At 44.4% G+C, this 14,516-nt stretch overlaps 1 protein-coding gene across 1 annotated transcript in view; it reads left to right on the forward strand.

The window, feature by feature from the left end:
- The window catches only part of CSMD1 (CUB and Sushi multiple domains 1), a 1,679,419-nt gene that overhangs the window by 1,640,492 nt on the left and 24,411 nt on the right, over positions 1-14,516 (forward strand). The window contains exons 56-62 of the mRNA XM_055567572.1: positions 1,813-1,995; positions 6,713-6,889; positions 7,515-7,694; positions 10,007-10,180; positions 10,638-10,811; positions 12,324-12,397; positions 14,271-14,382. Coding sequence (XP_055423547.1) covers positions 1,813-1,995; positions 6,713-6,889; positions 7,515-7,694; positions 10,007-10,180; positions 10,638-10,811; positions 12,324-12,397; positions 14,271-14,382 — 1,074 coding nt within the window. The remainder of the gene's footprint in view (positions 1-1,812; positions 1,996-6,712; positions 6,890-7,514; positions 7,695-10,006; positions 10,181-10,637; positions 10,812-12,323; positions 12,398-14,270; positions 14,383-14,516) is intronic.

A 14,516-nucleotide genomic window follows, 5' to 3' on the forward strand; every position in this document is an offset into this window, starting at 1 on the left:
TGGTTTTGCCATATATCAAAATGAATCTGCCACAGGTATACATGTGTTCCCCATCCTGAACCCTCCTCCCTCCCCATACCATCCCTCTGGGTCATCCCAGTGCACCAGCCCCAAGCATCCAGTATCGTGCATCGAACCTGGACTGGCGACTCGTTTCATATTTGGTATTATACATGTTTCAGTGCCATTCTCCCAAATCATCCCACCCTCTCCCTCTCCCAAAGAGTCCAAAAGACTATTCTATACATCAGTGTCTCTTTTGCTGTCTCGTATACAGGGTTATTGTTACCATCTTTCTAAATTCCATATATATGCCTTAGTATACTGGATTGGTGTTTTTCTTTCTGGCTTACTTCACTCTGTATAATAGGCTCCAGTTTCATCCACCTCATTAGAACTGATTCAAATGTATTCTTTTTAATGGCTGAGTAATACTCCACTGTGTATATGTACCACAGCTTTCTTATCCATTCATCTGCTGATGGACATCTAGGTTGCTTCCATGTCCTGGCTATTATAAACAGTGCTGCGATGAACATTGGGGTACATGTGTCTCTTTCAATTCTGGTTTCCTCGGTGTGTAGGCCCAGCAGTGGGATTGCTGGATCATAAGGCAGTTCTATTTCCAGTTTTTTAAGGAATCTCCACACTGTTCCCCATAGTGGCTGTACTAGTTTGCATTCCCACCAACAGTGTAAGAGGGTTCCCTTTTCTCCACACCCTCTCCAGCATTTATTGCTTGTAGACTTTTGGATCACAGCCATTCTGACTGGCATGAATGGTACCTCATAGTGGTTTTGATTTGCATTTCTCTGATAATGAGTGATGTTGAGCATCTTTTCATGTGTTTGTTAGCCATCTGTTTGTCTTCTTTGGAGAAATGTCTATTTAGTTCTTTGGCCCATTTTTTGATTGGGTCGTGTATTTTTCTGGAATTGAGCTGCAGGAGTTGCTTGTATATTTTTGAGATTAGTTGTTTGTCAGTTGCTTCATTTGCTATTATTTTCTCCCATTCTGAAGGCTGTCTTTTCACCTTGCTTATAGTTTCCTTTGTTGTGCAGAAGCTTTTAAGTTTAATTAGGTCCCATTTGTTTATTTTTGCTTTTATTTCCAATATTCAGGGAGGTGGGTCATAGAGGATCCTGCTGTGATGTATGTCAGAGAGTGTTTTGCCTGTGTTCTCCTCTAGGGGTTTTATAGTTTCTGGTCTTACGTTTAGATCTTTAATCCATTTTGAGTTTATTTTAGTGTATGGTGTTAGAAAGTGGTCTAGTTTCATTCTTTTACAAGTGGTTGACCAGTTTTCCCAGCACCACTTGTTGAAGAGATTGTCTTTAATCCATTGTATACTCTTGCCTCCTTTGTCAAAGATAAGGTGTCCATAGGTGCGTGGATTTATCTCTGGGCTTTCTATTTTGTTCCATTGATCTATATTTCTGTCTTTGTGCCAGTACCATACTGTCTTGATGACTGTGACTTTGTAGTAGAGCCTGAAGTCAGGCAGGTTGATTCCTCCAGTTCCATTCTTCTTTCTCAAGATTGCTTTGGCTATTCAAGGTTTTTTGTATTTCCATACAAATTGTGAAATTATTTGTTCTAGCTCTGTGAAGAATACCATTGGTAGCTTGATAGGGATTGTATTGAGTCTTCTACTTTTGTGCTGTAATAAAGAAAATCTTTCTCACAGTATTTCCAGAATGTTATGACTGTGGCCGTGTTTGATACACATTTACATAAAACTTCATTCTCTGTAAACACAACAGCCCTGTTTTAAGCAGCATAGTCTACTGCCATATGTTTTGTGTCCTGCAGGAAATAACCCTGGATTTTGCGGTGATCCGGGGACCCCAGCCCATGGGTCTCGGCTTGGAGAGGAGTTTAAGGCCAAGAGCCTCCTGCGCTTCTCCTGTGAAATGGGCTACCAGCTGCGGGGCTCGGCCGAGCGGACGTGTCTGCTCAACGGGTCCTGGTCAGGACTGCAGCCCGTGTGCGAAGGTGAGTGGGTCCCAGCCTGAAAGTCAGAGCTGCAGGTTGAAACCGGGTAGCTCACTCTGAAATGACCAGTGACATTCTGCAACATCTTACAGGTTATGCTGTTTCTACAATTACCTTGTTTTCCCCTCAAACATAAGAGAATCATCAGGAAGTCTTCTCCTGGTGACCGTCTCTGTGTGGTGCTCAGGGTGTTATGGCTGGTGGGGCTGAGAACGCAGGTGAGGGTGCTGTGAGCAGGGCAGGTCCTGACGGGGGCTCCCTGCTGCTGGAAGTCATTCTGTTCACATGTTATTTCATCTATTGTTCACCCTTGTCTTAGCTTCTTGAAAACTTAAACAGTGAAAAAAGTAAAGCAGTTGAGAGTCAGTCATGTTTTCCATAGAAATCTCACTCTGTTGCTGGGGTACTACACTATGAGTTCTTTCCCAACAAAGTATAAGTGAATTCACTTATTTGAATAGGCGAGCTTAACTAATTTTTACTTTATGATGTACTTATCCCAGACTATGCAAAGTGAAGTTGCTCAGTCGTGTCTGACTCTTTGCGATCCCATGGACTGTAGTCTACCAGGCTTTTCTGTCCATGGGATTTTCCAGGCAAGAGTACTGGAGTGGGTTGCCACTTCCTTCTCCAGGGGATCTTCCTGATTGAACCCAGGTCTCCTGCATTGCAGGCAGACGCTTTACCCTCTGAGCCACCAGAGAAGCCCTATGCTTCCACCAGGGAAGACTATGCAAAGTGCTTTTTAAATAGCATTTAGTTTAGCAAAATGGTATCATCACTGACTCACTGGACATGAGTTTGAGCAAAGTTCAGGAGACAGTGAAGGACAGGGAAGCCTGGCATGCTGCAGTCCACGGATCACAAGGACACGACTTAGCTACTGAATAACAGTTTAGCAAAAGTCAGAAATTCAAACAGATCCTATAAAATCCTTTTAAACTTTTCGCTTAAAATCTGTATACAAAAAGAAGTTACTAAAATGTTTCAATACTAACAATATTTATCAAAAATGCAGTGGTCCACAAAATTGGCTACTTCCAAATTGTACTGTACAGAAATCATTGGAAGTCAGGTGAGTGATAGTTCAGTTACACTTAGGAAAACCACAAATGATGTCTCAGAATAAACAACTAACCCCCTTCCTGCTTCCACATACACACTTAACAACTTTTAAAGCTGTGGAGAATGTATTGCTTTCTGTTTTTTCTTACTTGCTGACATAGGTCCATATCTTTGGGGCACATATTATATTCTGTAGAAAGTGGAATTATCAGCAACTTTTCCATTGCCACTAAGGTTATCCATGATCTATGTACTCAATCCCTTGACTAAGGTCATCCCCCTCCTGATGGATTTACCTTCTATGAATCTATTTAAAAAAACATTAGATCTTGACGGACATTTCAATAAATTTTAAAACAAGGTTCATGAATTACAAAATAAAAACATCTGAAAAATTCTTAAGCATCAAAGAACTTAACTTTCTAATACATTTTCATCACTTTAAGTCATGTTTTCTTTTGTTATGATCTAGTCTTTGAATCACAGGCTCACTAACACAGCTTTCCAAATGGATATATCTTACCAAGTTGTGTAAATGTAACTACATCTTTGGGGTAACCCCTAATTCTCTTTCCCAGGAGATTATGATAAAGTTGTCATTTATTGAGGTAATGGACATGTGATTAAAGTGATAATAATGAAAATAAAAATACCAATATGACTGCCTCTATACAAGGTGGTAGCATTTTGCACTTAGTATGGCCTCTAAGGTGGCTCAGTGGTTAAGAATCCGCCTGCCAATGCTGAAGACGCAGGAGACACAGGTTCAATCCCTGAATTGGGAAGATCCCCTGGAGGAGGAAATGGCAGCCCGCTCCTGTATTCTTGCCTGGAGAATCCCATGGACACAGGAACCTGGTGGGCTACAGTCCATGGGGTTGCAGAGTCAGACATGACTGAGCGCTCATGCACACATGTACTCTTACAACAGGGAGCAGTTATCTTTTTTATCCATTTCACAGTGAAGACACTACATGTTGGTAACTTGAATTGATCACTCACATTGACTTAACTTGTGTGAGCAGAGATTAAAACCTACAAATATTTAATTCAGTTTAACAGCAATCATCCTAATACAGCATGCCAAGTGAGCAATATTGATTCTAGTGAACAATAATGTGCATTTGGAATAAGTATGGTGCTATTTTCTTACAAACTGAGTAAAAGACAGTGATATTTTTTGAAAAGGAGGCACATTAAATAAATGTACTTTTAAAAAGATGTATTTATAAAGAAATTTTAACTTGTAACTTTCAAAATATCTCATTTTCCCTCTAACAACCCTAAACTCAGTTTCTTATTTTGCCTGTCAGTCTTTTTATGTCTCACAACATCAGGACCTTGATTTAAAAACAGGTATGTTGACCCTGTTTTCTGATCTCCACATTCATAGGCGTGATCATCAGTGAAAGTATCCCTGTCAGGGGAAAAAAAAAAGTTAAACATGAATTTGATAGTATCAAATTCAATATTAGAGGGGACTTTATAAACATTAGGGTATCATTATTATGAGGGACATTCCTTTATTGACAATATATTTGTCTATATATTAAGTTGAATATATTTCAACAGTCACCTGCTTTATTTTAGGATTAGTATCTCACAGGTCACTTTTGAAAATTGCTACATAGTTTTTAATAGCAGATATGACTGGAATAAAACATAGTGATATGGGTGTCTTTTGTTACAAGTTGGATCAGTATAATTCTTTGCGGTTTCAATTCATACTCCTGAACAATAACAGTGCATAGGAAGCAATGAATCAGTTTGTGCAATGGAGTGATGGTCTTAAATAGGCCAACAGCTTGGATTTTTGCAGTGAAATTTTAATTTCTGTCACAGCCATCGAAGCACTCTGAGCTTTAGAGAGTGTTAGGTATAGTCTGCCTCATGATTGGTAAACATATCTCATCTCAGATATCAACCAATAAACCACTGAACAATCTGTGTTAGAAGGGATTGTAATCCAGACTCACCAGGGAAGAGGGTTATAACTGGTTAGTTTATATCTGATGTAGATAAGTGAAAGTGAAAGTGTTAGTTGCTCAGTTGTGTCTGACTCTTTGTGACTCTATGGACCATAGCCCACCAGGCTCCTCTGTTCATGGAATTCTCCAGGCAAGAATACTAGAGTGGGTAGGCATTCTCTTCTCCAGGGGATCTTCCCAACCCAGGGATCAAACCTGGGTCTCCTACATGGCAGGCGGCTTCTTTACCATCTGAGCAACCAGGGAAGCGTAGGTACAAGTGTAAAAGCACCAGCAAGTATACTCTTTATTTGTCAAACAAGATCTAGTCCAAATAAGATCTGAGAGTATGTGAATTTTTTAACATAATATGATCAGAAATTCCATAAACTTCTATTATAATGGACTTTATTTTGCAATGTTTTCTTCCATATTTTAAAGGAGAGTGTGTCTTTGTTCACAGGCTAGATTTGAAAGTGGAACATCTAAATAGGCCAGAATATTTGCAAATACTTTCGTCATTCTGAAAAAAGGGACTCATGTTACATTCTTCTTATTAGAATTCACATCCTTTGTATGTCTGTCTGTTGTGCATTATTGTGGGAGGATTAAGAAGGAAAAATAACCATCTTTATGGGAAATAGGTTCAATGAAAAAAAGGCAAAATCCTGTAATGGATGGAGATCACACTGATACACACCCAGCAGCTGCTGAGTTTCCTTGTTTGCTGAGGAAGGAACGTACCTGATAGATACTCATAGCGTGTAGACCTGTCACACTGCCCATCTTAGCTGATTCTTCATGCCTATACGCAGCATTGTGGTCATTTAGAGAGATTTAAGGTGTGGCCATTCCAAAGCCAGTCGAGGTCTAGAACTTTTATAGGCTTCCCAATGGTTCAGTGGTAAAGAACCCGCCTGCAATGCAGAAGATGAAAGAGACTCAGGTTCTACCCTTGGGTGGAGAAGATCCCCTGGGTCAAGGAATGACAATCCACTATAGTATTTTTGCCTGGAATGTCCATTGGACAGAGAGAGCCTGGCAGGCTACCGTCCATGGGGTCACAAAGAGTCGGACATGACTGAGCACAAATACAGAGCTTTTATAGACAGGAGGAGGGAGCTACATGCAGAAACAGCACAGACAGCTCTGACAGTCATCTGCAGGTCAGTCACCGGTGGTCTGACCAGCGTCGTTTGGTTGTTTAAGTACAGTCAGTCTTCAGTTCCAGGATCAGTTTGTTCCCATTTCCCTGAGGCCAGTTCTCAGACTTGTGGCAGCCTGTGTAATGGCTACAGTCTGGTCATCATGCAGTTAACTTCTCCACCTGGTAGGGGATTCCGTTTCTACAAAAGAGCTCACAGGACCTGGATCACAGTTTTATCTATGGCCCTGGAGGAGGAACTGTTAAAGGTCCTTGACTTAATGACTAAACCGTTTTTATTTGGTCTTGTTGGACTGCTTTCTTTGGTTCTGCATTTTCTCACTTTTCTGATTAAACTCATTGTTTGGCTACAGTTTTTCTACAGACAAAAGGCAGGCAGAGGATGTGGGGGTGAGGAGAGGACCACAGTGTCCTTCCGATGACTTTTTAAATAAATGTGCAGTCTGTTACGCAGATGGCCCTCGACCTCTCGAGTTTATCACATGGTAACGGGTCTCCATGCTGTTCTGTCTCCCCACAGCTGTGTCCTGTGGGAACCCGGGGACACCCACCCACGGCAAGATCATCAGCAGCGATGGCGTGCTGTTCTCCAGCTCGGTGGTCTACGCCTGCTGGGACGGCTACAGAACCTCAGGGCTGACCACTCGCCACTGCACCGCCAATGGGACCTGGACCGGCACGGCCCCCGACTGCACGCGTGAGTGGCCACCGTCCTGGCCAAATCCGGGTCCCCACAGCGACATGTACTTGACTGAGAAAAAGGAGTTGATTTTACAGAGGGCTGTATTGTTTAATCCCTAGGGAAAAAAGGATTATGTCATATGTATGTTTGATAATATGACCACTTTCTAAGCACTTTTAGATTTTTCTTCAGTTTCTTATTTATATGGTTAAAAGTGCTTTGTCTGGCTGGTTGGGTTGGATATTACAAAACTGAGTTCAGAAAAAGCAAGGTTCCTTCTCTCTGTAGACCAGTTAGTCTGAAGGGAAATGGTGCAGGAGCCTGTTCTCTGATCTCAGCCTGTGTCTCTGTCCTTGACCTTGTGGGGTGACCCCTCACAACATCTGGTTAAGGACAGAACGTGGGTGACAGCTGTCATCCACACAGATAACGTCAGTGGAGTAGAAACAAGCGGTTCCAAACATGCAGCCTCCTGAGTGCTGGCCAGTGAAACCGTCCCCCAGAGAGGCTGGTGTCGCTGTGCTCAGCCACGGCATCATCGCTCTGAAGAGCAGCTTAAGGAGAGGCACTTAAACAGAAACCAGGAATAAGTCATCCCATGATACTGTGTCTCTCTGTTTGTCTGTTCTCTGCTGATTAGTCATCAGCTGTGGAGACCCAGGGACCCTGGCTAACGGCATCCAGTTCGGGACCGATTTCACCTTCAACAAGACGGTCAGCTACCAGTGCAACCCTGGCTACACCATGGAGCCCGTCACGTCCCCCACCATCCGCTGCACCAAGGACAGTACCTGGAATCACAGCAAACCGACCTGCAAAGGCGAGTGTCGGGGCTTCTCTTGTGCGTCACTCACACGTGGAGAGTCTTTATTCAGTTAACATTTTACATCAGTTTGCGAGCACCCGTGTAAACCTTCTATGTGCTCAGCATTCCTGTAAACTCATTCGCAAATATTAAATCACTTCCTTTTCTTACTACCTTAATCTTGGTTTTACAGCCTGGAGAGTGACTCACAGAGAGCTGCAATAAATTCTCAGGGTCGCAGGTTAGGTCTGGGAGCCATTGGGCTTCAGGGCCGACTCTGGAGCCTGTGCTGTGAACCCAGCTCTGCTGTCTCGGTGTGCGTGGCTGTGTTGAGTCTGTGGCCGTCATCACGGGGTTGGAGAGGCAGGTCAGAGCCGATCATCAGATAGGGCAGAACAGTGGCAGAGACAGCCAGCGTCCTGATGCCTGGTGGGCCTCGGGCGCTGAGACTAACAAAGCCCCACAACGAGGAAGGGGTACAGGGAGGTTGATGACTTGGCTGGTGGACTTTCCAGGCAGAGACCGAGCAGGCAGAAAGTGTCCACGTGGCTGGGGGACCAGGGGGGCTAGCAGACCGCTGATGCAGGGCTAATCTGCAGGGTGAGTGTCTCCACTAGATCCACAGGGAGCTTCAGGCCTTCTCGGATGGGTAGGAGGGGCAGGGGCAGGAGAGGGCGTGGAGGCCAGCAGTGACCATCCAGGAGAAAGGGGCGTTTTATCGTCGTTAGACAAGGGAGGGGGCAGAGCTGGAGCTGGAGCAGCAGGAAACCTCAGGAGGAAAGTGCATCCTGTCGAGTCTTGTGAGGTCAGAGGAGCCCCCACCCCAAGGGCCGTTTACCCGCTTCCGACCTGGGAAGTTCTGGCGCATCCTGGTTTCCTCCCATCAGAGGATGAGAAGCCCTGTCTCGTGTCCTTTCCAGCTTCAGTATTAACACCGTGCAGTTCTGTGGCAGGTGCTAAGAGGGTGTTTAATGCAGCTCACACTGTCCTGTTGGGAGCATTCTAGTCCAGTAAGTGTGTCCATGGCGCTTATCCCTAGAACATCTGATCTCTGAACTTCAGATCCATTTGTGTGGATCTTGTCCCTCTGTTTGGTGTCTGTGGATTAACAATCCTTCCACAGCCATCCAGGCCCTCATGGAGGAGACCTCTCTCTTCTCCTGCTGGCCACCCTGTCCACTCCTCCCTGGAGCCATGTCACTCATCACCGTTCCCACCTAGGGGGCTTGTCACCTGACGTCGACCCCAGTCTTCACTTAGGGGTTCTGCAGGAATCTTTGTTGAATGAGTGGATAGATGGAGAGAACGTGAATGGCAAGAGCAGGGCCCGTTTCCAGCTTCCAGGCGTGCACGTGTGGTTGTGTCTGTGTGTCTTTCTCACATGAGAAGGTGTGAGCACCCGTGAGAAAGTGCAGGTGAGGAAATAGGGCTGAGTCTCCTCTCCCGTCGCCTTCCGTGCCCAGACTGTCAGCGGCAAACCTCCTCCAGTGTGAAGTCTCGGAGCTCTTGGGTCCTCAGGGAGGTCTTAGACCAGGCGTTGCAGAATAATGGCTGGAGTGGGCCAGGCAGACGCCAGCACCAGTGGGCAAGTCACTCCTGGGAAGCCCCTGGATGTGACAGAACCCTGGCAAAGCGGTTTCTCACAGGGTCATCTCTAACCACGCAAGTGTTGGTGCTCAATTCTTTAGCAAGTGCATCAGCAGCCTATGTCTTTTGGAAACTATCTGCTATGTTTATATAAAGACTCTGGAGAAGGAAATGGCAACCCACTCCAGTACTCTTGCCTGGAAAATCCCATGGACGGAGGAGCCTGGTAGGCTACAGTCCCCGGGGTCGCAAAGAGTTGGACATGACTGAGCGACTTCACTTCCACCTTCATGACTTTCACTTCTTTCTTTTGTATAAAGGAAAAAGTACAGATAAAGAAATTCTTACCATCTGTTTATATAAATTCAAATGCTTGTACTCATGTCATAGGACCATGCTTCTGACTGAATATGCCTCTGGTAACCATTGTACGAAGACGTCAGTGAAACAACAGTCTTTCCTTTGTCTTATAGACTGAGACTGTCTTGTTTACTCCACCTTCTTTTATGGTGGGATATGTTTTGACTTTGCTTTTATGGACTTGATCTAAATTAATGAGGAAATGTTAGAGAAAAGTTTTATTATTTTGATTTGCTATCTTCTTCAGCAATTTGTCTATTAAAAAATTCAGCCCCTTGTAGATGTCTTTTGCAACGTGGGTGAAATTAAAATGTGAGGCCTTGGAGCATTGTGTTGTGGTGGAAACTCTAGAATGTTGAATCCTGTTTGTTCTCTGACAGCCGTCATGTGTGGCCAGCCTCCTCCGGTCCAGGATGGGAAGGTGGAAGGAACAGACTTCCGCTGGGGTGCCAGCATCAGCTACAGCTGCGCCCACGGCTTCCAGCTCTCCCAGCCCGCCATCCTCTCCTGCGAAGGCCGAGGCGTCTGGAAAGGCGAGGTGCCCCAGTGCCTGCGTAAGTCCTCGGGGGCACAGACCACGGCACACAAACCTCGGGCTGCAGTCTGAGGAGGAGAGCCTGCGGGACTCGTAGCCAGGGTGCAATAGGTTAAAGACTCCACGTTTGAGACCCGCTGCCCACGGGCAGATTCTGTGCTTTTCTTCATCATTGATTCCTAAGGATTTAATGCATGTATGTGCTTTGTGACCCATTGGACGATAGCCCTCTAGGATCCTCTGTCCATGGGCTTCTCTAGGCAAGAAGACTGGAGTGGGTTGCCATTTCCTTCTCCAGGGGATATTCCCTACCCAGGGATCAAACCTGCGTCTCCTGCACTGCAGGCTATTCTTTACCCACTGAGCCTTCCGGGGCTTAATGGGAGGATTTAATGGGAAGCAGTTAGAGAAGCTGAATAGACTAACCTGACCCAGGGGCACAGACTGTGCACTCACCTCCTGGTTGTCTCCTCTAGCTGTGTTCTGCGGGGACCCCGGCACCCCTGCCGAGGGGCGCCTCAGCGGCAAGACCTTCACCTACAGATCTGAAGTCTTCTTCCAGTGCAAGTCCCCCTTCCTCCTGGTGGGGTCGTCCCGGAGAGTCTGTCAGGCAGACGGCACCTGGAGTGGCGTCCAGCCCACCTGCATCGGTAATGATGGCAAGACAGCCCTGGGGGTGGGGAGAGGGCGTTTCATTCTAAAGCTGGAGTGTTTGTGGGCACACAGGCGATGCTCTCCTGGGAGATGCTCTGTGCAGGCACTGACCAGCCACGCTGATGGCAGCCTCTTTTAAATCCTGTCGCGGACCCTGGAGTTGATGTGACAAGTCATTTAAAAACAGCTCCTAGACTGTCTTACCCTGGCAGCCCCCTCTCTGCCCATGTCAGCTGACAACCGCCATCTTCAGGGGAAAGACCAGTTTGCTGAAGATCTCACTGTTGCCATGGCACCAGAAGGGCCCCCCCACTTCAGAGCCTGACACCCTCTCCCCCAGCCCAGCCCCCAACCCCAGTAAACCACCTGCTCTGTCAGCCATGGCTGAAAGGGCTACAGGGTCATGCGAGCTCTGTTGACCTTCCAACATGAAGTGAAACTTACAAGTTAAAAGAGATTCTCTACATGACCTAAACCCTTCATTTTTATACTAAATCTCTGTCTCTTAGGAAGGGTTCAGGTGGAAATTATACTGATCAACAGTCACTGTGTCAGTGACACAGGAACCAGGACCCTCCCTGCCTCCTTCCCAGCCTCCCTCCACCTCACCCTGCAGACTGAATGAGTGAGGGCCGGCCGCTCCACGCACCCTGCTTCCCTGAGCAGGAGAGGGGCTTCTGCACACACGCAGCAAGCAGGGAATGACTTCTGTCCCTGGTTGTTTTCTAAGAAAGTAAATATCTATTTAAAAATACAGTGTCAACAATAATTTCTTTGAAACACTGCTTTTTCTAATAAAAGTTTACTGCTATTGGGCTAAAACTATTGCTTTATTTTAGCTATTTCTGAAAAACTAAAAAAAAATTTTTTTCTTCCCCCCAATAGGTTAGTTTCTCTTGAAAACACTTTTTTGAAGTTATCTATTTTGTTTTCCCATCTGCAGCTGGAGACCTCACATACTAAAGCCACTCATTGATCGCTAAAGTACTATAATTTTTTAGAAAAATATCACTGTTGGTCTACCATATGCTTTTATTTTGAAGCATTAAATATATTCCACATTTTTAAATCTTAGGAAAATTAGTTTAAGATGTTTAGAGTAGTATAATAGATGACCAAATTAGATGGTGATTAATTAAATCAACAAAAAATAAAAGATCATAATATGTAATTATTGAAGACTATATATATCATTAACTAACCAATACAGTGTATCAGTAGAGAAAACTTAAACCAGAGAATGGAAAAGAATGTGTTTCTTCTGACACTGAAAATAATATTCAGGGCAATTTAGAGTCTGATAAAGCCCTAAAGATTAACATCTAAAGAAGTCAGAAAAAAGATGAAAATAGCAATTTAATTTTTAATTTTCTTGCAAAACATCTTGCCTACTTGTCAAAACACAATTTTCTGAATTTTGTAAGACCTTTTAGTAAAAATATTAGAATTCCTGTAATAACCATATCTGGTTCTCTCTGATTTATTATTATTATTATTGTGAATTTCAGATCCTGCTCATAACACCTGTCCAGACCCTGGTACTCCACAGTTTGGAATACAGAATAGCTCAAGAGGATATGAGGTATTCCATTTTTATTTTGCTATGTTTTTCTATATGTCAAAATGTAATTGATACTTAAATATACATGTGTTTATATAGCATATCTGACTCATGTTACATTTATATAGTCCATTCAGAGAGAATTTCTGCTTATTATTTTAACTGTTAGAACTGAGACAACTGTATCTTATTCACACAGGATTAATTGGCATATGAATTTCTGTTTGAAAGCATGTATATTTCTTTCTGTCTGCTGAATTGACACAGCAAATCTCAAATCAGGGTGATTTGCAACTGATTCACATAAGAAAACTCCACTTGGTGACCAGACAGAATAGGTGAATAACATTAAATTCCAGAGACAAAAACAGAAGAAAATGCCTTCAAAGTACATTAACACGAATATCAGAGAAATACCTGAAAATGGAAATTGAAGAAGCTTGAAATAAAATAGTTCAACCATCTTAAGTAATTGAGTGACTTCAGGTTCTCTGATCAGATGGCTTTGAAAGCCAGAGCTGAATATACACACTGCTTTCAAGTTACTGTTCCCATTCATTGAGAATAAAAGTCTCTTCTTCAGCCACTTCTCCTCCTTTTTCCTGAAGTGTAAACTTCATTTGATTGCCCTGATGCCACACTGGCTCCTTCCTGACAGCCTTGGTTCACTCTGCAAGGGCAGCCTCACAGGTCCCCAAGGTTAAATCTAGTGCATTTTATGCAGGGTCTCATGTGTGGCCTTACAGCTTCAGGTAACGTTTTCTGGCATATGCTGAACATATTGCAATACCAGAAAATACAAGATGTGGGCGTTCTCACTAACTCACCATGAGAAACCCAAGTTGTGGTCACCCCTGGTTTCAGTGATCGCTAACTTGCCTGCATGTGGCCTGTAGTAGGTGAACCTTCATGACGATTGCTTTCAGTGACACAGTCCTGTGATCTGCTGTGAGAAGCTAATCGGGAGGGGTGACCCACCATTCCCCTTATGACAGAGTAGTTACACTATCCTGGATAACAGGTTGGACCCAAGGCAAGATTTACTAATCATTTAAAAACCCAGATGCCATCTTTTAAAGAGATGACAGAGACCATCAGAAGAATAGTTCTGGAGGATTCTATGATGGAGTCCTTATCAGTCTCCAAGCCAGTTCCCCCAAGTGCTAAAATAATTTGCTAACAAACACTAATTGCTTAGAATAGGACTTGTTTAGTCTCAAAGTCACATCTGACTCTTTTGCGGCCCTAGGGACTGTAGCCCACCAGGCTTCTCTGTCTATGGGGATTCTCCAGGCAAGAATACTGGAGTGGATTGCCATTTCCTCCTCCAGGGGATCTTCCCAACCCAGGGATCGAACCCAGGTCTCCTGCATTGCAGGTGGACTCGTTACTTCCAAGCCACCTGGGAAGCCCAGAATAGGACTAGCAGAGGGGTAAAAAACAGTTATCACAAATTGAAGAGAGATAAGGCTAAAAGTAAAGAGAAAAGGCATACTTTTGTTACCCAAATAAACTGCTTCTAAATAATCATGAGTCACTGTATCTAAGACCTCACACGATCCATTGAGCAACCTGTACTGTGTCTAACACTGTGAAGCAGGAGACGTGGGTTTGATCCCTGAGTTGGAAAAATCCCCTGGAGAAAGAAATGGCAGCTTAATCCAGTATTCTTGTCTGAGAAATACCATGGACAGAGGAGCCTGGCAGGCTACTGTCCATGGGGTCACAAAACAGTTGGACACAACTGAGCAACTAAACAACAAGAACAACTGTGTCTGATACTTCAGCCCACATTTTACATGTACACGTTGATTCAGACCTGACCCTGGAGCGTGCTTTCCAGCGCGAGTGTGTCCACGTCACCTCTGAGCTTGGTGCTGGCTTTCCCCTCCAGGTTGGAAGCATGGTGTTTTTCCGGTGCCGAAAAGGTTACCACGTCCAAGGCTCTACGACTCGAACTTGCCTGGCGAACCTGACATGGAGTGGCATCCAGACAGAGTGCATCCGTAAGTGTGACACTGTGCAAGGGCAGGGCCTGTCCTCTCTCCAGCAGCTGAAAGAATTCACCTTCCTGAGAAACGAGAGGCTTATTTTTGTTTGTTTACTTTCCATTCCCTAAACTCATTTCTCAGAGTCTGAC

Source organism: Bubalus kerabau, chromosome 2 (assembly GCF_029407905.1).
Source record: "Bubalus kerabau isolate K-KA32 ecotype Philippines breed swamp buffalo chromosome 2, PCC_UOA_SB_1v2, whole genome shotgun sequence".
In the NCBI taxonomy this organism is placed as follows: domain Eukaryota; kingdom Metazoa; phylum Chordata; class Mammalia; order Artiodactyla; family Bovidae; genus Bubalus; species Bubalus kerabau.